The following is a 24,010-nucleotide window of genomic DNA, read 5'->3' as shown; positions in this document are numbered from 1 at the left end:
TTTAAAGGCAGACTAACAGCTCTTTGAGGGTCAGAATTCTAGCTGATAGACAGGGGTTCAAATACTTATTTGCAGCTGTATCATACAAATAAATAGTTTAAAATCATATATTGTGATTTCTGGATTTTTTTTAGATTATGTCTCTCACATTGGACATGCACCTACGGTGACAATTTCAGACCCCTCCATGATTTCTAAGTGGGAGAACTTGCAAAATAGACGGGTGTTCAAATACTTATTTTTCTCACTGTATATTTTAACCCCTGGTCATATAAAGGATTTATTTATTATATGAATAAATAAGCTTTCCTTTGATGCGTGGTTTGTTAGGATGGGAGAATATTTGGCCAAGATACAACTTTTGAAAATGTGGAATCTAAGGGAGCAAGCAATCTAAAATCTCCTTTAAGGTTGTCTGTTACAACCCCAGATGTTAGTCAAAGGAGTTGGGGACAGAAAACATTTAACAAGAATAAGGAAAAGGTTAAGTCAATATAAACAATAATTACAAAATAGAACACACAGACATCGAGGGGGAGGAAGGGGGGGATCAAAAGCTGTCTAACTTTTAGTTTACCCTTCTACACTGACTATTAGAAAATAAATAAAGAGAGTCACTTGCGAATGGTTTCGTAGTGTATAATGAAGTCCTGAGCAACACATATTACTAAAGATAATTTTTTTTAAATATATTTACAGTAGTAAATGTACAAAAATATTGATCATTTTGACCCATACAATGTATGGTTGGCTATTGCTAAAAATATACCTGTACTACTTATGACTCGTTTTGTGGTCCAGGGTCACATGTGTCCTTTAAAAAAAAAAAAAACCTCTTTGGTATGCTGTGTTTTATATTAAAGGCTTATGTTGTTTGCTTCAAATGCCTAAATTGTGTACTGTATAATATAAATACAATGAATCCTGGTGATATAAAATGAAAATTCATCCCAATACACGTGATCATTGCAAAATGATAGGCCAAAATATAATTTCATTATGACAGCATTAGGCGAAAGTTTTATTTAATAAACGCCCCAGTGACAGCTTTTGTACCACTTTTTCTGAAAGTGTAGCATCCTCACAGCATCAAACTAAACACCTGTTGTAACACCATCGCAACTGTATAGCGACACACCGCCAACTACGCACACAGACTATGATTGTGAAATTTTACGCAGGCAAGCGTCCCTCATATTTTCCTCACAAACAGTTTATTTAACCTTTTCATTTCTATTTCAATACATTTCATAAAGAAATAATCTCATAACCTACCCGTAAGGTCACCCCTAAGGTTTTTCTTCAGTGGAAAGACAAGATGTCTGGTTTAAGAGATTGAGCCTAATTACTTCAGCCCTGACCTTTGCGAGAAACACCATCGCAGTGGAGGGCTCAGTTGAATCATAAAAACGAATGACGTATCTCCCAAGCCTGTTATCCTCATCTTGCCAAGGGCTATGGCTGCAAAATCTTTCTTCCAGTTTACTGCATATATGTGAGTCGAGTCATAAATGCAATGGTCAGAAACATCACCCTGAAGGATTCAGGAAATGTACTCGCCCTTTAAACTGAGCACAGACCTTTCTGCTAATCACGGATGGTGTTAAGTAGCGGTTCGGTTGGCCTGGTGACGTCTAAGCCAGTGCTGTGATGAGAAGTTAGGCTGTTTAGGCAATCGTCTGCTGTCTCCATGACTCCACACAAGCCTGGTGTAGTTAAAGGCCATTAGAGAGTTGGCCTCTCACGGTGAGTGTCTGGGGGAGGCAGTTGACTTAAGTGGATGGGTTTTTCCTTTAAGTTCCTGAGGCTGATAATAAAGGATAGCCACCCCAGCCTTCATTCCCACTTTGTTTACAGCGCGGAGTCTCGCACTAATGAGTCCGTTTCCTCATTCGGCTGCTTAAGAACAGTAAACATCTTATTCGTGCTAGCTGTTACATCGCTACATGTGGTTTATAATAAAAGAAGGCACGTATCCAGTACTGGTATACTGTAATGTTGTGAGTTACATAATTGCATTTTTTGAAACAGACACATTTAGTGATTGCCATTAATGTGGAAATATAACACTTGCATTAGAGAGTCTTGAGCAACATCAAAAAGCTTCTGGATTAAATGTTTATTGTGTTTGCTTTATTCATATCGACTTTGTTTAGACTGTAATGAGCTGCCTTGGTGTCTTTTGCATTGGAATGGAACATACGTCACTAATTTGTAATGCTTTCCCAAAGTCCCTTTAGGGATGTACTGCATGCAACACCTCTGGGGAGTTATTTCAGTCATGCAAGAATAAGTCCTATGTACTTGAATACGAAAAGAGATTGATGTGCTGAAATTGTGCTAAGAAATACCTTTTTCCAGTCATTTCACCTACTGCACATGTGCACGGTTGGCCATCGCTTCACGCTACTCTGTACTGTATTATATAGCCACATTCGGACACATTAAGCGTTGCATTAGGAGTGCTCAATCTTGTTATATTCAATATCTTTGGCTTGACTTAGCAACTGTGTTAACAGTGATTAGGTGCATTAGACAAATTGTTCTGCAAATAATTACAACAGAGTGCAATGTAAGCTATCTGATATGATGCTTAGTAAGCCTGAAAAAACAGTATTGGTTGTGAGAGTGAACAAATTGTATTTAAAAAATTTTCTCAAACCTCTGCCATTTGTCCTGGAGAAAAATAGGCATCTTAGAAGAAACCATGAATGCTTAGTGCCAGTTCCATAGGACAGGCAACACATTATTTTCTTTTAGCCAAATTCTTTAGTAACATGTCGTACTTCCATACTATATAGTTGGTGAAATACGGTATGCAAGACGAGTAGTATGTGCAAATTCGCATGTGATCTCATATGTATTTTTTATGTAAAGTGTGGTTGTATAACACGTACATTTATTTATATTTGTATACACACTGAAACGTATAATATCGGCGTATTTACAGGACCATTTTCTTTTAAAAAAAATCCAGATAATTTACTCACCACCATGTCATCCAAAATGTTGATGTCTTTATTTGTTCAGTCGAGAAAAAATTATGTTTTTTGATGAAAATATTCCAGGATTTTTCTCATTTTAATGGACCCCAACACTTAACAGTTTTAATGCAGTTTAAAATTGCAGTTTCAAAGGACTCTAAATGATCTCAAACGAGGCATAAAGGTCTTATCTAGCGAAACGATTGTCATTTTTGTCAAGATAAGTTAAAAATATGCACTTTTGGACCACAACTTCTCATCTTCCTCCGGTCCTGTGACGCGCCAGCGCGACCTCACGTCATACGTCATCACATCAAGAGATCACGGATGACGAATGCGAAACTACGCCCCAGTGTTTACAAGTGTGGAGAAAGAGGACCGTTCCGACGTTGTTGTATGTGGAATGATACTAATTAATGTCTTTTTGTCATTTTATTGTTTATATTGTTCAGCATATGTGTGTTTCATATATGTAACACGAGACCTTTCGACATCATTACTAAATTACGTGAGGTCGCGCTGCCACATCACACAGCCAGAGATAGACGAGAAGTTGTGATTTAAAAGTGCATATTTTAATTTTTCTTGCCAAAAATGACAATCGTTTTGCTAGATAAGACCCTTATGACTCGTTTGAGATCGTTTAGAGTCTTTTTTCCTCAAAAAAACATAATTTCTTCTCGACTGAACAAAGAAAGACATCAACATTTTGGATGACATTGTGGTTAGTAAATTATCCGGATTTTTTTTTAAGAAAATTGACTAATACTTTAATTACGTATTAACAGCTTTACATACGTACAGATTTTCATGTATTCCTATTCATAAATATTAAAATTGTGGGCACTGCCGTTTCTTACTCAATTTATTGCCACGTTTTTAGTTGTTTTGTAGCTGTAAAAACGGCAAATACGTCTACACTTCAGCATCTATTTAAACGTAGGGCTGTCACAATGATTAAATAATCGTCTCATCGCGATTGTTTGACCTCATCGCGATAATTTCAGATCACCGCAATGATTGCACATCTCTCTAAAAAACACAAGGGGGAGCTGCAGTGCCTGTATAAATGAGACCGTATCAGATGGCGTTCCTTAACTGACAGTGTTACACGATAAATTGCAAAGCCATTTAATACAGCGGGAAAAAATGCATTTAAAGAAATGCTGGAAAACTTTGATAAGCAGTATGAACTGCCAGGTAAAACATACATTTCCAAAACAGCAATTCCAAATTTAGGGAAGTGAAACATTCTATTCCTAACCTCTTAAGATCTGAGCTTTACTTTGTCTTTCTTTCAGATTTCTTCTAGCTATTTTAAGGTTAGGAAGAACCATTAAATATAACAACCAATTTTTTTTAACATGAAACAGTGTAATTGTCCACGTTTGTGTACAACAGGTTCCAGTTATTCAGAATTAAGTATTATGGTGCAAACAAAAAAAAAGTCCAGGTCTTAGGAGGTTAAGGATCTGTAAGGAATTGATTTTTTGCAGGCACTTCAGACATTAGACACCAGTACTAATATGACCTTAGTAGGATTGGCTACTATTTAAGGCCCGTTTTGTAGTTGGTTTATTTTGATTGCATTTTTATTTTCAGACACTTTATTGTCTTTATTTCTTATGAAGAATTTTCAGTTTCTGAGATATATTTATTAAATAATTACTTTTAAATATGTGTTATGTGTATAGATATTTACTGCCAGGTAAACCCTGTGAAATATTTATTTTAAATAATCACAACAATGTGTGAAAATTATTTCATGAACAAACCATGTATGAGAATAAAATGTCAAAGCAATAAAACAGACAATTAATCACCACAATTTATTAGGCAATTAACCGTCAGCCAAATTTTATAACCGTGACAGCCCTTTACGTACAAAAAATATGTTTTTTAAGTAATAATACTACGTATTAACCAATCAGACCAGGCTGCCAAATTCATAGTTTCCATTTCATATCAGATGTTACCTACAATAATATGTACATAACAGACATCGAGCTATCTAGATTTTAAAAGAGAGAAACTGCTGAAATAAGATGGTTTAATTGCATAAGCGATTTTTTAAGTGTTCAGAAAAAAAACAGTTTGATGTGAAATGAACTGAATGCATCTTTTAGACCTCTCAGCACTTGTGTAAGAACAGGTGGCACGCATTTTCACCCCATTACAGCAATCTGCTTCCAGCATGCCATATTCAAACAACCCTGCTGAAAAACACTAACTGGTCTCAGAGCCTAGACTGGTTAGGCTGGTCTCTTTTTACAAGCTAAATCACTCTCCACACAGACGTCATGCTTATAACTAAAGCATTTTGAATGTCTGCTCAGGTACGTGTGACGTAATATTATTCCTATAAAAGATGTATGCAAAAGCATTGTTGGATAACCCGCATCAAATACTTCTAATACATTCTTCACCCACGTGAAGGCTGCGTATTTCAAAGCGTAAATGAAACTCCAATAACAGTTGTTGTCTCGCGGTATTGATTAACCTCCTTGCGAAGCAACCAGTGAGGCGTTCCCATGGCAACAGGTACGTTGTCTGTCGGGCAACGAGAGCGACAGCAAGCAGTGAACTGGGGCTATTAATAGACTTTATAGGGAGTGGTGATGTCGTAGACCTTGTCAGATAAATGTGGCCACGCACTTTATGTTTGTTCTCTAGTAGTATAAATATCACGTGAACATTGGCTCTGTCACCTCACGTTGTTTACATTTATCCTCCATCCCATGTTATTGGGAAACATTTTTGTGATGTCCCAGTGATTCCAGAAATCAGTTGTGAGATAATCTGAGGTCTCTGGGATGTAACTGGTCGGGATTTGGCCTGTCTGTTGCATTGCTGTTCTCGTAAGCCCCGTTTGACTGACGGGGAACATCGACAAACAAATCATGTTCACTGTGCACACAAATTTTTGTGTGTGTGGTCTTACAAAGCCCACCAAGATAAGGTTCTTTACAGAACTGTGTCAGTGTTATAAACCCTTCAATATTTGAGGATTTATTGTGTTTACAAGAAACTTAATTTATTTTAGTTACATGAATAACTGAATAAATTATAAGGGTTATGTTATACTCTTAACATTTGGTTCTAACTACATGGTTCCCACGGGGCCTTGAAATCCTTAAAAGTTTGTGAATCTGAGGAAAAAAATGTAAGGCCCTGGGAAGTTTTTGAAAATATACATACATAGATACAGGTCATTGAAAAAATTTCATTTTCTGGAAAAAAATCTATATAATTCCATGTGTAGTGTAGGATAATATAATAAAAAGTCTAGACTTTTTAAGCACACATGCTAAACTGTTCGCTTTAAAGGTGCAGTGTGTAATTAGTAGAAGAATCTCTTGACAGAAATGCAAAATAATATACAAAACTATATTATCAGAGGTGTATAAAGACCTTTCATAACGAACCATTATGTGTTTATTACCTTAGAACGAGACCTTTTTATCTACATACACCGAGGGTCCCCTTACTTGGAAGTTGCCATTTTGTGCCACCATTTTTTTACAGCAGCCCTTAACGGACACATTTTTTTACTAAGTTGTCTTCAATGATGACATGTTTGTTTGGTGGTGGCTACCGTAGCTTCTCTATGTGTTTTAAAAGTGAGGGTTAGTAGTGGACTAAGCCGTTGGTTGCAATTCGCAACCTCACCATTAGATGGCGCTAAAATTTACACACTGCACCTTTAAATGTTTATATCTCCTGTATGCGAATGTTGATTCATATCAAAATGCTTTTTTGTATAGTTGTGTTTGACACATGAAAACGTCTCGGGTTACGTATGTAACTGTTGTTCCCTGAGAAGGGAACGAGACGCTGCGTCTCCCTTTTCATACTTCATGCGTCCCTGTAACGTCGTCTTTGGCAATATTTAAGATAGCGATATACTTTTTGGCTCACGCGTCATCCTGTCTTTGTCTTTAAGCCTCACCATTGGTTGAATTTGATATACACATTCATTACTCCTGAAGGCGTCCCCAAAGTGTCACCGCAGTGACACAGCCTGAGTTCCCTCGAAATGGAACTGTAACAATGTATCTTAAAAGGTAACACGATGTAACCTTGCTCTCACTTGAAATGTGTCCCCACATTTAGTCCTTGAATTTGAGGGACCTGGAAGGGCCTTGAATTTAAAGTTAACTAAGGTGTAGGAACCCTGTTAGTAGTACTTACATTTGATTCATCGCTTAAAATGAAATTCTGTATTATTCATGTTTCAGTAATCACCAGTCAAAATTTATATAGCCTGCCATTGCAAACATGTGACTTTTTGAAATAAGATGAATGTTTACTACAGCACATGAGAGAGTTTTCCATAAGAGTGAATATTAATGACATAAAGCATCTTTTGATGTCAGAAAAAATAGTAAAAAATGGTCCCCAGCTGTCACTGGGGCAGTACCCTTTAAAAAGGCCCTAATATGTACCATTAAGGTACAAATAAGTATACATTTAGTACCAATATGTACATTTAAGGTACTTATTTGGACTCTTTGGTACCAATATGTATCTCACAGGTGCTACTGGTAATACGAACTCTTTACATGCAAATGTGTACTTTTTGAAAAGGAACTGCCCCAGACAGTGACAGCTAGAGACATTTTTATACATTTTTATAAATTAAAAATACAATTATTATAACCCATGGTTGAATAACAACAGCCAACATTGGGTCATTATTAACCCAGCATGTGTTCTGTCCAATATTTACCCAATAACACAGCCATTTTTAGTGTGGTTTGTTTTAATGCAAAACATGCATTAAAATAATTTATGGTCTAATAATGCCCTTTTACAAGGGAAATGTACTAATGCTGCAAATTGTTCTCCTGTTTTACATTTGTAAGCGCGAGTAGCATTAAAATAAAAATTATCAAATCAAAATACCAAATATTTGACTATGTATTTCTTCCTTCAGGTATTGCATCCATGACTGTTCCTGTGTACATCGCTGAAACCTCTCCGTCTCATCTGAGAGGACGTCTGGTCACTATCAACACACTGTTCATCACAGCAGGCCAGTTTGTAGCGAGCCTTATAGACGGAGCCTTCAGCTACATGCATCGTGGAGGCTGGAGGTATGAGTTTGACTTATGGGTTTAATGGTTTTATTTTATTTTATTTTATTTTTATTGTTCTGGCAGTCCTAGCTTCACTGTTCCTGTAACTCAATTGGTAAAGCGTGATACTAGCAATGCTACGGTCTTTGGTTTGAATCCCAAGGAATATATCCTTGAATGCACTGTAGTTTTTGCACAGGTGTTTATTAGGAACTGCTGAAAACAATGTGTTCTAATATTAGAACTTAATCAAATATACTGTACTTAAAAAGAACTTAATATTAACATCAAAGTGTTTTCAGTAAGTATACTTATTATAAATAACAACTGTCATCTACTACATATACAGAATTGTATGTCTGTGAAATACATTTAAATGGTTTTTACAGACAAATAATGTAGTTTTACACAATTTAGCTCATTTCCAATGCAAGCTCATGGCAATTTGTAAGTTTTTACTAGTGATGGGTCCCGCTTTTATGAAATTATTCTTCCCAACCCAGCTTGCCCCGCACCACTGTATCTTTTTTTCAGCCCTTTATAAAATGTTGATAAATAGCACGCAGTGTGAAAATTTGTCTACAGTCAGTCTATCCCATTCACTTACGTCGTACACTCACCTAAAGGATTATTAGGAACACCATACTAATACTGTGTTTGACCCCCTTTAGCCTTCAGAACTGCCTTAATTCTATGTGGCATTGATTCAACAAGGTGCTGAAAGCATACTTTAGAAATGTTGGCCCATATTGATAGGATAGCATCTTGCAGTTGATGGAGATTTTAGTACAGTGAACTCATTCTCATGTGCAAGAAACCAATTTGAAATGATTTAAGCTTTGTGACATGTTGCGTTATCCTGCTTGAAGTAGCCATCAGAGGATGAGTACATGGTGGTCATAAAGGGATGAACATGGTCAGAAACAATGCTCAGGTAAGCCGTGGCATTTAAACAATGCACAATTGGCACTAAAGGGCCTAAAGTGTGCCAAGAAAACATCCCCCACACCATTACACCATTGCATTAATGAGAAATTGAACAGGTGTTCCTAATAATTCTTTAGGTGAGTGTATATTTTCACGTTGTTTTATGTATTGGTTTCTCTTTTTTTGTTTTTTACAATTGTGGCTTGTGTGTGGGGTTAGAGCTACTTTTTGTTACATAAAATGACATCCTGTCGGAGAGGATGGTGTAGTGGGCAGCGCTTCGACATGTGGTGCTTTTGCACTTTTGCCAACCCGAGTTCGAATCCTGGCTCGTGGTCATTTGCCAATCCTGTAACCCTTTCTCCTCCCTGTACTTTCCTGTCCTCTCCTCATTCACTCTTAATAAAAGCAAAAAAATGACATCCTATCCCAAACCCCAATTCTAACCCCAACTCCAAGCGACCATGGTTTAAAAATAGACAAGACACCTATTATAGCAACAATGGTTTAAAAACAGAAATAAAGAGAAACCAATACATAAAACGACGCAACAAGATGCGCCGTATCAATTAACCGGAAGGACTGGCGTATCATATGCACGCAAAACTTGAATTTGGCTTATGTATTGCACGACTTTTCACACTGTGTGCTATTTATATGCACTTTAAGAGAATGGGTTGCTTTTTTACAACCCACCCCGCACCCGCGACCATTAAATAGACATGCATTGTAATGTCAATGAAAACAGGCTTTATTTCAGCCTAAAGGGGGTCACACACCGGACGTGCAGCGTTGTGCCGTTCTTAAAAAATCGAACACATTGTTTTCTGTGAGTATACGTACACCGGTGCCGACAGGTGGCGCTTGTCTGCGGTGCCCAGCTTTGACTCAGGGTGTTGCTCAAATCCCTGCCGCGCCACAGAGCGCCACTCACATAGTTTAACATTAAATAACATCATATTTGTCCCAAATCATTAATGATTAACATTGGCTGCTAACATATATTTTGCATTTTGAAGTAGATGCTATCTGACTAAGCTCACGCTATTTAATTTGAGTTACCTCCGAATTGTCCTAGAAGCGACTCGACGTGGCGCTAAGCCTTAAAAGTGCTTGGAAACAGCCATTAGATGACATCGCCCTGTCAACAACATATGCGTATATACCATAGAAATCACACTGAAAAAAAACTTGTGGACACCGTTTGCACATGATTGAAGTAAGTTTTCTTAAAATGAAATTAAAATGAATGAACATTAATTTCATTTTAAGAAAACTTGATTCAATTGTGTGCAACCATTGCAGCATGGAACCAGGAACCCAACCTGATCTCACGAATTTCCGTGGCATAGTCACCGAATTTTTTGGACATTTTTCCGTGGCATTCTCACGGATCTCCGCATGACTTTCTTTTCAACTGTTTTGTCCTATTTTCTTACCATTTTTGCTTTGGTTTAGGGTTAGATTTACATAAAATGACATCCCTACCCAAACCCAACTCTAACCCCAACACCAGGCGACAATTGATTAAAGTTTAGAAAATATAAAAGAACACATCAGAAAAAGTATAGCATAAACCAATACTTAAAGTGACATACTAACGCAAACACCAAATCTAACCCTAAACTGAAGCGACAATGGTTTGAAAATAGGAAAAAGCAGTTGAGTAACCAATCCGTGAGAATGCCACGGAAAAGAAAGTCCGTTGCAGGGCCAGGGAAATATGCGGAGATCCGTGAGAATGCCACGGAAAAATGAGCAAAAAATTCCATGACTATCCCATGGAACTTTGTAAAATCATGTTGCACCCACCCCGCAAATAAAGTAACAATTCCTTTACCCGCCCCAACCCGGCTCACGGTTTATGAGACTACCCGTGCATCACTAGTTTTTACGAGGTGGCTAATTCGTATTCATTTGTACGATCATACTCATGCATCTTCGTACGATTTGCTTTCGCACCAATGACATTGTGATTAGGGGGTCTGGTTTCATTATTGTATTTTGTATGATAATCGTTTATAATAAACTGAATTCATACAAATTAGCCAACTTGTAAAATACCTACCATTCCCGTGAGATCAGGCTATCATTTCTCAGATGGTGACAGTATCATCATGTGAGAAAGGTCTGTGTCATAATCGTCTTTTCCATCAATATGTATTACTGGTTTACCCACCATGAAACATTATACAAAAACTAACCATTTAATTAGGTAAATAACATAGAATGAGGACCTGATTTGATGCACACTATATTTGCATCAACCTAGTGTTATCTGGATATTATTTCATTTGTTTCGTTTTTGAATAACAATCTAATCCCGAGTTGTCTTTGTCAAAATGGAATAGGAACATTGGATTGTGTTGAATAGATTAATCATACAGAAATAGTTCCACTCTGTGGATTTGTCCACCTCAGTTTGATGTGAATGTCAACCCAACTGGAAGAAATCAGGCTGATTCTGTCTGTAGCCTGGCACAATAAACCTCCCGAACAATACACAATAAACCAGACCAGCTGCTGAATATCTCACTTTAACATGTAGCTGGGAAAGAAAATGGAATAAAAAGATCTAGCTGATGGAAATGTTGCTATCTTAATTGTATAATCTATCTTCTTAGCACGAATTGTGAAAGTTTTACTGCACAATCTGTTTTTAATAAAGACATGAAATGTAATTGATTTACAAAGAAAATGTACTGTTGTCTTGTCAACGAAATGGATCAAATTCTTAATTGTCTTTAATTAAGTAATTCTCTACTCTTAAAAATAATCTGTTCATAATCTGTACCAACTGGGTGTGCTCGGGTAATTTAATCTTAATTATTTTAAGTTTCAGCAGTTAAAGGACAAGTTCGGTATTTTACACTTAAAGCCCTGTTTTCAGATTGTTTATGATGAAATAGAACGGTTTTGACTAAAATTTGGACATATGATGCTGGCTCGAGAATTTTCGGTTTTTGTTGTATTACACCACCACCTCTACAATGGCTGTATAGGTGCACTGGAACAATCCTTTCTAAAATGCATTAAACTTTCGTTTACAAAGACGTGAAACCCACCGAGTGGCCAGGGGTGTTCACCGACACGCTCACACAAAAATCGCCGCAAAAGATGCCTTCCAACAGGTTTTATCATAGTTTTTGTCCAACTCCATTGACTTGTATTAGTTGTGCTGTGAGGTACGGTATTAATCCGCGCCGGGAACTTTGTTTGTATTCCTGCAATTGGCAAAGCTGGATTATTGCCACCAACTGGGCTGGAGTGTCTATTATTCAAGCTCTCAACGGAAGAATATACAGGTGTGAGGCGTTTGGAAAAATAGGTCCACAAGTTTACAACGAATGCTAAAACACCTGTTGGAAAGCATCTTTTGCAGTGATTTTTGTGTGATCATATCAGTGAACACCCCTGACCACTCGCTGAGTTTCACGTCTTTGTAAATAAAAGTTTAATGCATTTTATGAAGGATTGTTCCAGTGCACCTATGCAGGGTGGGGGGTTGATACAACAAAAACTGAAAATTCTCGGGCCAGCATCATATGTCCAAATTTCAGTCAAAACCGTTCTATTACATCATAAACAATCTGAAAACAGAGCTTTAAGTGTAAAACACCGAACTTGTCCTTTAAGAAAAGCTTTAGATACCAATAAATATCCCATCTGTGCAGGTATATGTTGGGTCTGTCGGTGGTTCCTGCAATGCTACAGTTCCTAGGGTTCCTCTTTTTACCAGAGAGCCCTCGCTGGCTCATCCAGAAGGGTCTTACGCAGAAGGCCCGGCGCGTTCTGAGCCAAATCCGTGGAAACCAGAACATCGACGAGGAGTATGATACTATCAAAAGCAGCATTGAGGAGGAGGAAAAGGACTGTGGCGAAGGTGAGATAACAGTCTTTCACACTCTCGCACATTCAAGTAGCATGTACAAAAACAAACACAGGATTGGTTCATTAAATATGGAAAGTACACAAGAGGTGTTTATTTGCAATCTTACTGCGATTTGCAACAGCATAGCGACACAATCTCGTTCATTTAAATTAAAGTTTGGCTACTTCCAGGAACATGAGTGCCAATGACCGTGGCGTCAGGAAGGGGGCGGGTCCAGCAGCCTAACAACACTCTATAAATAGCTGGGTTATTTTTGGCCCATTATGGGTAAATATTGGACAAAACACACCGCTGGGTTAAAACTGACCCAATGCTGGGTTGTTTTAACCCAACTGATCACTGATTATACCCCATGGTAGCATAACAACAACCCAACATTGGGTCATGTTCTGTCCAATATTTACCCATTATGGGTCAAAAATAACCCAGCCATTTTTAGTGTGAAAGTTGAGATGTTTTTTAACTTTGTGCAAATGATGAGCGACTTTTGACTATAGACGGTTTCTTCGGACGCACGTGTGGTGATGCGATTTGCGTCTGGTCCGAACTTTACTTCCGGTTTCAGTTTTTTTAATGGTCTGACTAGTTGCTAAACTGACCTCTTGAACAAATATCTAACAAATGTTTTGGTTTCCTAGGTAATCTACTTGTTGTTTATTTTGCTTGTTATATAAATAAACTACGTTTAAAGTACTTTGTTGTTAGTGATTCTTAGCGGAGTTTAACGGAAGTTACGTGTTGACCACGAAAACTGCTTGTTTATGTTGTTACTGCTGAAACCGTCTATATCAGTGGGAGTGAAGCAATGGAGTTTACTTCATCCGTCTTTCGTCAGTTACTACAGTGGACAGTTACTTGCACATCTCCTGGAAATCCTATAATTCAACGATGAATTTAAAATTAGCTGAAGTGTTGTTTTTTTGCGCCGGATGCCGGACAGCTCTGCAGGGCGAAGCCATGACTATATCTCGTGATCATACCTGAATTCGCGAGATCTCGTGTTGTGTTGTGCAAAACGTCATAATTTAACGTCATAATGGCCGGAACATAACTAGATATCGCACGATCATCACGTGAATTTGCGAGACCTCATGGGTCCTGGTCACTTCAGCACGCAGCCGCTCTGCAACAAATACGTAACTGGTGGGTATTGGCGGACGGCGGAGGCGTAACGCAGCAGAGCCGATCTGCAGCCGCTCCGCAGTCAATGGAAATCCGGCGTGAGGCTAAAGGCCAATTCACACTGGACCAACAACAACCAACTCCAACAAACCTCAACATTGTAAAGTTTCATTTACTTTAATCCAACAACTTTAATAGTCTGTTGGCGTTTGTTGGATCAGTGTGATCTGGAGAACCTTAAAAAGAGATTTGGTTCTTTTGCTAATTACATCTGATTCAGAAGTCCCCAACAACAAACTGGAGAGGTTTTTATACCTCGCTGCTACAAAGATAAAGGACCCCTTTTAGTTTTCAAGCTCCATACAGAATATAATTAATATTATTATACACAAGAATGTTATATGTTACACATTTTTATTTTATACGGTCGAGGTACTGCTGTGAAGACCGACACAAAGGTATGGGGAAATAATATGAGGAAATTATAAAAAGAAAAATGGCTTCTTAATGACCAACTGTGCATACTGTTCTTATCATGGTAGCAATAAAGAAACCACATTGGGACCACAGCTTATAAGGGTCAGGTGTATTGCAAGGTAACATTAGAGGCTATTTAATCTCACAGCGGGGCAATTAAATAGCATGTGGTGTTGAATAGCAGTTCCATTCTGGGTTTCAACAAAGCAAATCTAATTTGACTGTAGGTGGAGCCAATGGCTGACCATAGGAGGTCACCAACCCCCAACCAGACTTTATACAATCTACTGTATTTCACTAGCTAATCACATCAATCACAGTCTGCCAGAACTGACTTGAGAACAGCGGTTCCCAACTGGTTTTGTTTCAAAAACACAGTTATAAAAATGTTATTGTACGAAATTGAATCTCTATATCTTCTGCTTCTCTGCAGTCAATAATTCAAGGCACAAAACACATTGTGCAAATTACTCTTGGTAATACTTGACTTTGTTTGCCTTTTTTGTTTGCTTTTATTATGGATTCAAGCTGTCCAGGTTTCTATGACAGGTGAATTTGTCTCACTATGCCGTAGGGTTTGTTTGAGTGGCATTTAACATTAAATTTGCCAGGAAGATAAGATTATTTTGCAAGGCGCTTTGGATCAAAGTGTCTGCTAAATGTCTGAATGTAAAGGTAAAAGATATTTAACAGGATGTGTAAAGAGTATGTCTATTATGATCAGCCTTTGTATTTTGTCCTATCTATCACCCTATTGTTGTTTACAGATACGGTTACTTGGATTTTTATTATTTGCATTTCGCATTGGTGTTTTTTTCTGCTTTTTGTGACTCATTCGGAACAGGTTAGAACTGGTATCTGGCCCTAGCAGTGTCTCTGTGATACCAATGGCCCCTGGGACATTATGAAAGTGACACCAAAATTCCAACAAAACAAAGTCATGCTCTCATCTCTCAAATGTGTAAGGTCAGTAGACATGGGCTTCATGAACATGAAAGCCAGTGACCATTGACAATGCGACAAAGTTGTGTAGGGTTTGAGCACAAATATGTGATGCAATATAACTCAATCCTGCTGTTGAGTGTGATCTATCTATTTCTTAAATAAACAATATTTTAAGATCTTAAGAGCAAACATTAACTCTTTCCCTGCCATTGACGCAATTATCTCAGCTTTTTGCTCAATATTTGATATACACTCACCTAAAGGATTATTAGGAACACCTGTTCAATTTCTCATCAATGCAATTTTCTAACCAACCAATCACATGGCAGTTGCTTTAATGCATTTAGGGGTGTGGTCCTGGTCAAGACAATCTCCTGAACTCCAAATTGAATGTCAGAATAGGAAAGAAATGCGATTTAAGCAATTTTGAGCGTGGCATGGTTGTTAGTGCCAGACAGGCCAGTCTAAGTATTTCACAATCTGCTCAGTTACTGGGATGTTCACACACAACTATTTCTAGGGTTTACAAAGAATGGTTTGAAAAGGGAAAATCATCCAGTATGCGGCAGTTCTGTAGGCGAAAATGCCTTGTTGATGCTAGAGGTCAGAGGAGAATGGGCCGACTGATTCAAGCTGATAGAAGAGCAACTTTGACTGAAATAACCACTCGTTACAACCGAGGTATGCAGCAAAGCATTTGTGAAGCCACAACACGCACAACCTTGAGGCGGATGGGCTACAACAGCAGAAGACCCCACCGGGTACCACTCATCTCCACTACAAATAGGAAAAAGAGGCTACAATTTGCACACGCTCATCAAAATTGGACAATTGAAGACTGGAAAAATGTTGCCTGGTCTGATGAGTCTCGACATTCAGATGGTAGAGTCAGAATTTGGCGTAAACAAAATGAGAACATGGATCCATCATGCCTTGTTACCATTTTGCAGGCTGTTGGTGATGGTGTAATGGTGTGGGGGATGTTTTCTTGGCACACTTTAGGCCCCTTAGTGCCCTTGGGCATCGTTTAAATGCCACGGCCTACCTGAGCATTGTTTCTGACCATGCCCATCCCTTCATGACCACCATGTACCCATCCTCTGATGGCTACTTCCAGCAGGATAATGCACCATGTCACAAAGCTCGAATCATTTTAAATTGGTTTCTGGAACATGACAATGAGTTCACTGTACTAAAATGGCCCCCACAGTCACCAGATCTCAACCCAATAGAGCATCTTTGGGATGTGGTAGAACGGGAGCTTCGTGCCCTGGATGTGCATCCCATAAATATACATCAACTGCAAGATTCTATCTTATCAATGCCACGTAGAATTAAGGCAGCTCTGAAGGCGAAAGGGGGTCAAACACAGTATTAGTATGGTGTTTGTAATAATCCTTTAGGTGAGTGTATTTGAAGAAACCTACCCATATTTGAGAGGTGCTAAAAAGAGAACAAATAAAGGTAGGATGAAACTTTTTTTGTTTGAAAGCAAACACTCTGTTCTTTCATTTTATATATTTTGTGTGTTTGTATATTTAAAGAAGGACGTTTGCTGGTAGGCATTAAACTTTTGTGAAAATCATAAGAAATGCTGGTGCTGTCTGGCAACTTTAAAAAAAAAAACACTGGCGGGGAAAGAGTTAAAGTAAACAGTAATGGAAGAAACAAAGAAGCACTATATAAGTAACAAATAAAAATTGAACTTAGCTGAACAAAGATACAATTGAATAAATATGCTATACATTAATTAGTTCACCAGAATGAGCCATGCATATTTTATGTCCAGGGGCATTATTTACTTGGCTGATTTTGCATCCTTGAGCAGTTTTGACCTGCACTGACATTTGTACTTTTTTGAGTTGCATAAAAACATTATAATGGCAAAAGTTTCATAACACTGCTAACACTATATAGTATATCCTCTATAGAATCAGCTGTGTCTGGCTTTCTCTCAAGGGTTTTATCCCTCCTAGGATTTTTCTTCCCTCCTGACAAAAAAGACAGGAGGGTTTTTCTCCTAGGTTTTTTCAACCTCTGGGTAGTCAGCTGACATTGGCTTAACTTAGCACCCTCTTCTATACAATACAAGTTTATTTGTATTGCACATTTAAAAACAATTTAAAATTGACCAAAGTGCTTTACAAAGACGAGAAACAAAAAATAAATAAAACAATTTAAAATATGAAATAAAATAACAGTAAGAATTAAATGATACTAAAAGCCAATGAGAAAAGGTAAGTTTGCAGGGCAGATTTAAAAATAGAGAGAGTTTGGTCAGCTTTTATGTGGGCCGGAAGACTGTTTCAATAACCGCAAAGGCGCGGTCACCCCTGTTTTTATTCTAGTTCTAGGGAAAACAGTAAATCAGAATGTCCAGATCTAAGAGTTCTAGACTGAGACAGCAGGTGCAGAAGTTCTGATAGGTTCTATGGTGCCTGGTTCCTCAAAGACTTATAAACAAATAACAAAAATTTAAAATCAATCCTGTACTTGACAGGTAACCAATGAAGCGAAATTAAAACCGGTGTGACGTGATCGCTTTTACGCTTTTCTTTTAGGAGCCGGGCGGCAGCATTTTGAACTAGCTGTAGTCGTGAAATGCAAGACTGAGAGGCACCAATGTACAAAGAGTTGCAATAATCAAGACAGGACGATAAAAATGCATGCATAACAGTTTCAAGATTCAGACAAAAAGGGTTTAACTTTTGCTATAAGGCGCAGTTGATAGAAACAAGACTTAACCACAGCACCTATCTGCTTATCAAGCTTAAGGCTGTTATCAAGCAAAAATCCCAAATTTCTAACACAACTGGCTTTATGAGGTAACAGAGTGTCAAGTTCAACATCAGGAGAGCTGTGATCATTTGGACCAAACAAAATGATTTCAGACTTGCTCTCATTGAGACATAAGAAGTTGCAAGAAATTACCAGCGAGCCAAAGTTTCAGTTCATCTAAACACTCTAATATAGACTTAAAGGCAAGTTTGTCGTCACACTTTATAGGCAAATAGATTTGTGTGTCATCAGCATATAAATGAAAAGATACTCCATAGAATATACCCAAAGGTAACATATAGAGATTGAACAGTACCGGGCCAAGAATAGATCTCTGTGGGACACCAAAGCTTAACTTTTTAACAGAAGAAGAATGGTGCCCAAGGCAGACCGAGTAACTTCTATTAGATAAATAAGAGTGAAAATAATGTATACGTTACATTATTACTACGCTCGCTAGTACAGTATATATTCTATACACTGTGCTACAATATTATGTGAGCAACATGTATGTACAATTCTTAAACCTTTTGTTTACCCTGGTAACAAGATTATAATATATTTTACAGTGCTCCTGTAGCTCAAATGGTAGAGCATTCTGCTACCAACACAAATGTCATGGCTTCAATTTGAAAACACCTAACAAAAAATCTACACTGGATACCCTGTTGCTTGGCTAACAGTGTCTGCAAAATGTTTGGAATCAAGCTTAACCAAAAAGCATGCTGAGCAATCACCCTTATATAACTGGTTATACAACCTGGATATACTGTTATAGACCAACATAAAACAGCATGAAAACTTGTAAACTGGTGTTTTCAAGAGGGTAATTTAAGAAATGAATCAGACTGGGGATTGTGTAACTGTAATGTGCAGCCATAACTTTAGTTAATGGATAATTACAATAAGCATCCTAACGTAAATATTTAAAACCAGTAAACTACTAAGCAAATAAGTAGAAATAAGTTATTAAACTTACATTAGGCAGTTCCTAATGTAGCTTGGTTCTGTTCTGACAGCAATAACATAACAAGTACATTCTAGTGTGAAATTAAAGTCATTAAAATATACAACGTAGATATGACAAACAAGAAGTTTGCATACATTTTTCTGAACTGTTGATGTCTTCTTTGGGGTTTTAAACAGGAAGTTGTCTGGGAAAAAATGGAACCAAGGGTTTTCTCTAAATTACTTTCTGTGTACTGAGGGCTTGGCATAGAGCCATCTCTTTTCTGCTTTTCGAATAGTAAAACTAATAAGACATTTTGACATAAATAATATTTGAAAAGATATTTGAAATCAACAAGACTCCAACAGAGATGATAATTAGTCACTCTCAAGTAATTATTTAGCAGTCATAGATGTTTTGTTCCACACAAATAATTATTCTGGTACAGAATGTGACCGAATTGCATTGTAATACATAACTGTGCTTATTTACAGAAGTATTATTTGCAATCCTCCAATATTGTCCTACTGTGTATACAGTGCGTGTTGTTCTGATCACGTTTATCATGTTGTTCGTGTTGATTTTTCCTGATGTGGAATGCCACGGCACTAATAGAACAGGAAGCAATAGATTTGTAAAGGATCAGGGGAGATGTAATGAGAAATCATCTGTGAAAATGAGGTGACACTGTTAAACATGCCATCTGTGATCGCACCGACTGTGGCAGCTAAAACTAAAACATCACAATCAGAAACAGACTGATGGAGATGTAATGGCAAGAAAATGTTCAATACCTGTTTTTGTTGCTTCTTAAATGAAACCATTTTGATTTGTAAGGACAGATGCTACAGTATCTATCGCTGCATCTCAAATTGCCTATACTTTCATAATATGGGCCAAATCACAATGCAGGGCAATGCACAACGCAAGTGTTTTTGCTAGTTTGAGCCTGGCACAGTTATCAATTTCACTTCAAGAGTCACATTGTTTAAATAACAAATGCATTTGCGCCCATTTTAGCGCTCATGGGCGTGTTGGCTTGAAAACGAGGGGTGTACAGGCACATTGTTGGTGTGTTGCTATTTTGAGGCAATTAAAATAAACTACGCCATTGACCAACTAAAACCTGGTCTAAAGTCAATGGCGCAATATTGTTTTTGCGCATAGTTATATGCACCTATAAACGTGATGACAATGTTGTTTGCTTGTCACACATTTGGATGGGCAGGAGCACATAAACGTTTTAAAATATGACAAATTAAAGCAACGCTATGTAGTTTTTTTACCTTTAAATATTGTCTCTAAAATTATTTCAGTGATAGAACAACTTTTAACTGGACAAATTGTACTGTTGCTGCAACCTGAGCAGCCTCCTAGCTGCTACAAGCACACTCTGAAAGTGGCGGTGGAGGGTAGAGCACACAGCCCTGCCCCTCCATCTGCCTGCAGAAGAGTGTCGATACCAGGCACTGTTGCGCTTTTCAACCACATGGGGGAGCTGTAAAGGCGCATTCACACGGGGCGTCAGCGTTAACGCTTTCCATTCACTTTTAATGGGTGACGTCATGCGTTGCCGAAGTGAATTGTGGATCCGTCGGCGCCGCGGCAGAAGTTGAACATTTCTTAACTTTTCAAGCGCCAACGCGTGCGTCAGCCAATCAGATCGCCTTATGCAAATTACATAGACAGAGCCAGCCAATTACTTTTATGGAAGAACGGAGCATGTGTAGCGGCCACTGTGATTGGCTGTTGGCCACGCTTCAGACAAGCCTTCTGTTAAGCGTTAACGCTTACTCCCTGTGTGAATGCGCCGTAAGTCATTTTTACATGGAAACTACATAGTGTTGCTTTAAAGGATTCAAATGTAAAAGATTATATTTGAGTCAAATTTTTTAAGTGGTGGTCTTCTTTCTTCGCTTTTCGTTTTTCAGTTAACAAATTCCACCATCTACATAGGGAATCGGCATGGCGCAAGTGCAACTGACTTTTAAAGGGAATGATAGGTGAGACTCTCATTAGTTTATTGCACATTACTTTCCGGACTATAAGTCGCACTTTTTTCATAGTTTGGCTGGTCCTGCGACTTATAGTCAGCTGTCAGGTGCGACTTATATGTCAAAATTAATTCATACTGACAAACATGAACCAAAGGAAAACTTTACCGTCTACAGCCACGAGAGGGCGCTATATGCCTACCCCTGAAAAAAAAATGTTAACTGAAAAATTACCTTAAAGATAACGGAGACTTAACAACAAAATTTCCCCACAAAATAATAATAATTTTTATAAATAAATGCGACTTATAGTCCAATGCGACTTATATATGTTTTTTCCTCTTCATGACGCATTTTTTGACTAATGTGACTTATACTCCGGAGCGACTTATAGTCTGGAAAATACAGTACGCACAAAACACACCCATTACTTATTAGGAGAATAGGAACAACCCTTTTAGACTGTGTGCTAGGCACACAAACCAGTTTTCCCATCGTTAAACTAGCAAAAGTGGATTCGGACACACCCCTTAAGACTGTGCGCCGTGCGCTTTAGATCCTTAAAGGGGACATATCATGAAAATCTAATTTTTTTTATGTGTAAGTGCTATAATTGGGTCCCCAGTGCTTCTATGAATCTAGAAAATGTGAATAAGATCAACCCAGTAACTTATTTTTGGTAAACCATTCTCTGCAAGCATGTGAAAATATAGCTCATTGAAATTTGGCTCCCTGTGATGTCATAAAAGGATAATACCACCCATTAATCTGGACTATCCAACCACGGCACTGCATTTAATGCATAGATCAGCTCATTTGCATTTTAAAGGACACACCAAAACGGCACATTTTTGCTCACACCTACAAATTGGCAATTTTAACATGCTATAATAAATTATCTATATGATATTTTGAGCTAAAACTCTGTGGACACCAAAGATTTATTTGACATTTTAAAAAAGTCTTGTGAAATATCCCCTTTAAAATAAGGCCTAAGGTCTGTTTACTCACACACACAAAGCTACTGAACTGAACTGATCTGTGAAACCTCTGGATGTTGTTTAATGTTATTACATGTTGACAAAATCCTTTTTATACCATTTTTTATATTTTTATATAAAGGGTTTTAGATAAATTACACTAGTGAAGAACTTATATCTGGTGCTTTTCCTGGCATTCAGTTGTGTTGTGTTCACTATTTTGAAATGTGCTTACATACCATTAAGCTTAAGTTTTATAGTCCATGTTCTTGGGTTTCATTTAATGATTCTTCAGTATGTTCAGGCCTTATGGTCAAAATTGCTTAACACTTTAATCGCATTTAATACATGCACCAAAAGATGTCTGGTTATGTGTTGTGTAGATGTCTAACACATTTAGGTTGTGCATGTGTTTTTGTGCTGTTGAATCATAGTGAGCAAGACTTTGAAAATAACCAGTATTATCCTTTGATGAAAGCATAATGTCAGAAGATTGGTGCTCTGGCTTTTAGTGTAATAATGAGGCAGAATAGCATTAGAATGTAATGATGCATTTACTGTAGTAGTTCTGTGATGTTTGCCATGCTACAATATGTCCATTCAATTATTAACTCATATAGTAAAATGGTCCTGGTTAAAATATATGGCCAATCTATTCACTTTTTGTTTATTTGTTTCTTTCTTAACACCATTATACAGTACACATATAATCCACACTGACACAGAGCAACATGCAAATTCAACTCAGGAAGAACTCCCGACCCAGCCGAGGGTTGAACCAGGGACCGTTTTGCTTCCCATTGAGCCACTGTGCCACGCAAATCTATAACAACATTTTTTTATTTGGCTTAGTTAATGTAAATGTAGGGAACAGATTGTTGCCAGAAGTGATAACTGGCAGTTGTGCTAATTTAAAAACTGTGAAAAAATGTTTTATAGTGTTACCTGGTTGTGTCTGCAGGCGGCCACATTATTATTTTTATGGATCCTTCTTTAAAAGTCTTGTGCTTGGACAACCTTTATAGTGTAATTTTCCCAAATGAGCCTTTAATAATGACTACAGTGACTGCACAGACAGTTTTTAGCAAGCAAGTACCGTCACACTGATAATATCTTGACAGATGGGATATGTTCCTCATTGCTAATTCTGCCATTTTGGTGACATTTATGAGGGATTGTGGGAAGCTGATAAAACGCACTTGAACAATGTCAAACAAGTCTTGAATAATTTGTGCTTTTTTAAACAGTGTTCAGTAAGAGAGCTCTGGATTTTTATGCAGATTTATTATTGCGGCGACACTTCGATAGCATTTAGCTTAGCCCCATTCATTCAATGGTACCAAACAGAGATAAAGTTAGAAGTGACCGAACACATCAATGTTTTTCCTATTTAAGATGAGTAGTTATACGAGGAAGTATGGTGGCACAAAATAAAATGTAGCGCTTTTCTAAGCGGATTTAAAAGAGGAACTATATTTTATGGCGGAATAGCACTTTTGGGAGTACTTCAACTCGCCTGAAAAATCCGCTCCCCTTCTCCCTCTCCCTCTCGTTACTGCGCTAAGTCGAATTACTCCCAAAAGTGCTATTCCGCCATACAATATAGTTACCCTTTTAAATCCGCTTAGAAAAGCGCTATGTTTTATTGTGTGCCACCATACTTGCTCGTATAACTACTCGTCTTAAATAGGAAAAACGTTGATGTGTTTGGTCACTTCTAACTTTATCTCTAAATGGTACCATTGAATGAATGGGGCTAAGCTAAATGCTATCGAAGTGTAGCAGCGCGCTCCAGCGCTTACGTGCACGCACTAAGATGATAGTCTTAGTTAAGGTAATAACATAGTTTAATATGGAAAAAGGATAGACTATTCCTTTAATATA

At 37.7% G+C, this 24,010-nt stretch overlaps 1 protein-coding gene across 1 annotated transcript in view; it reads left to right on the top strand.

The window, feature by feature from the left end:
* The window catches only part of LOC129432617 (proton myo-inositol cotransporter), a 115,971-nt gene that overhangs the window by 5,749 nt on the left and 86,212 nt on the right, over positions 1–24,010 (top strand). Inside the window, exons 2-3 of the mRNA XM_055191127.2 lie at positions 7,921–8,080; positions 12,664–12,872. Coding sequence (XP_055047102.2) covers positions 7,921–8,080; positions 12,664–12,872 — 369 coding nt within the window. The remainder of the gene's footprint in view (positions 1–7,920; positions 8,081–12,663; positions 12,873–24,010) is intronic.

This window comes from Misgurnus anguillicaudatus, chromosome 1 (assembly GCF_027580225.2).
Source record: "Misgurnus anguillicaudatus chromosome 1, ASM2758022v2, whole genome shotgun sequence".
In the NCBI taxonomy this organism is placed as follows: domain Eukaryota; kingdom Metazoa; phylum Chordata; class Actinopteri; order Cypriniformes; family Cobitidae; genus Misgurnus; species Misgurnus anguillicaudatus.
This window is presented reverse-complemented; position numbering and strand designations above follow the sequence as displayed.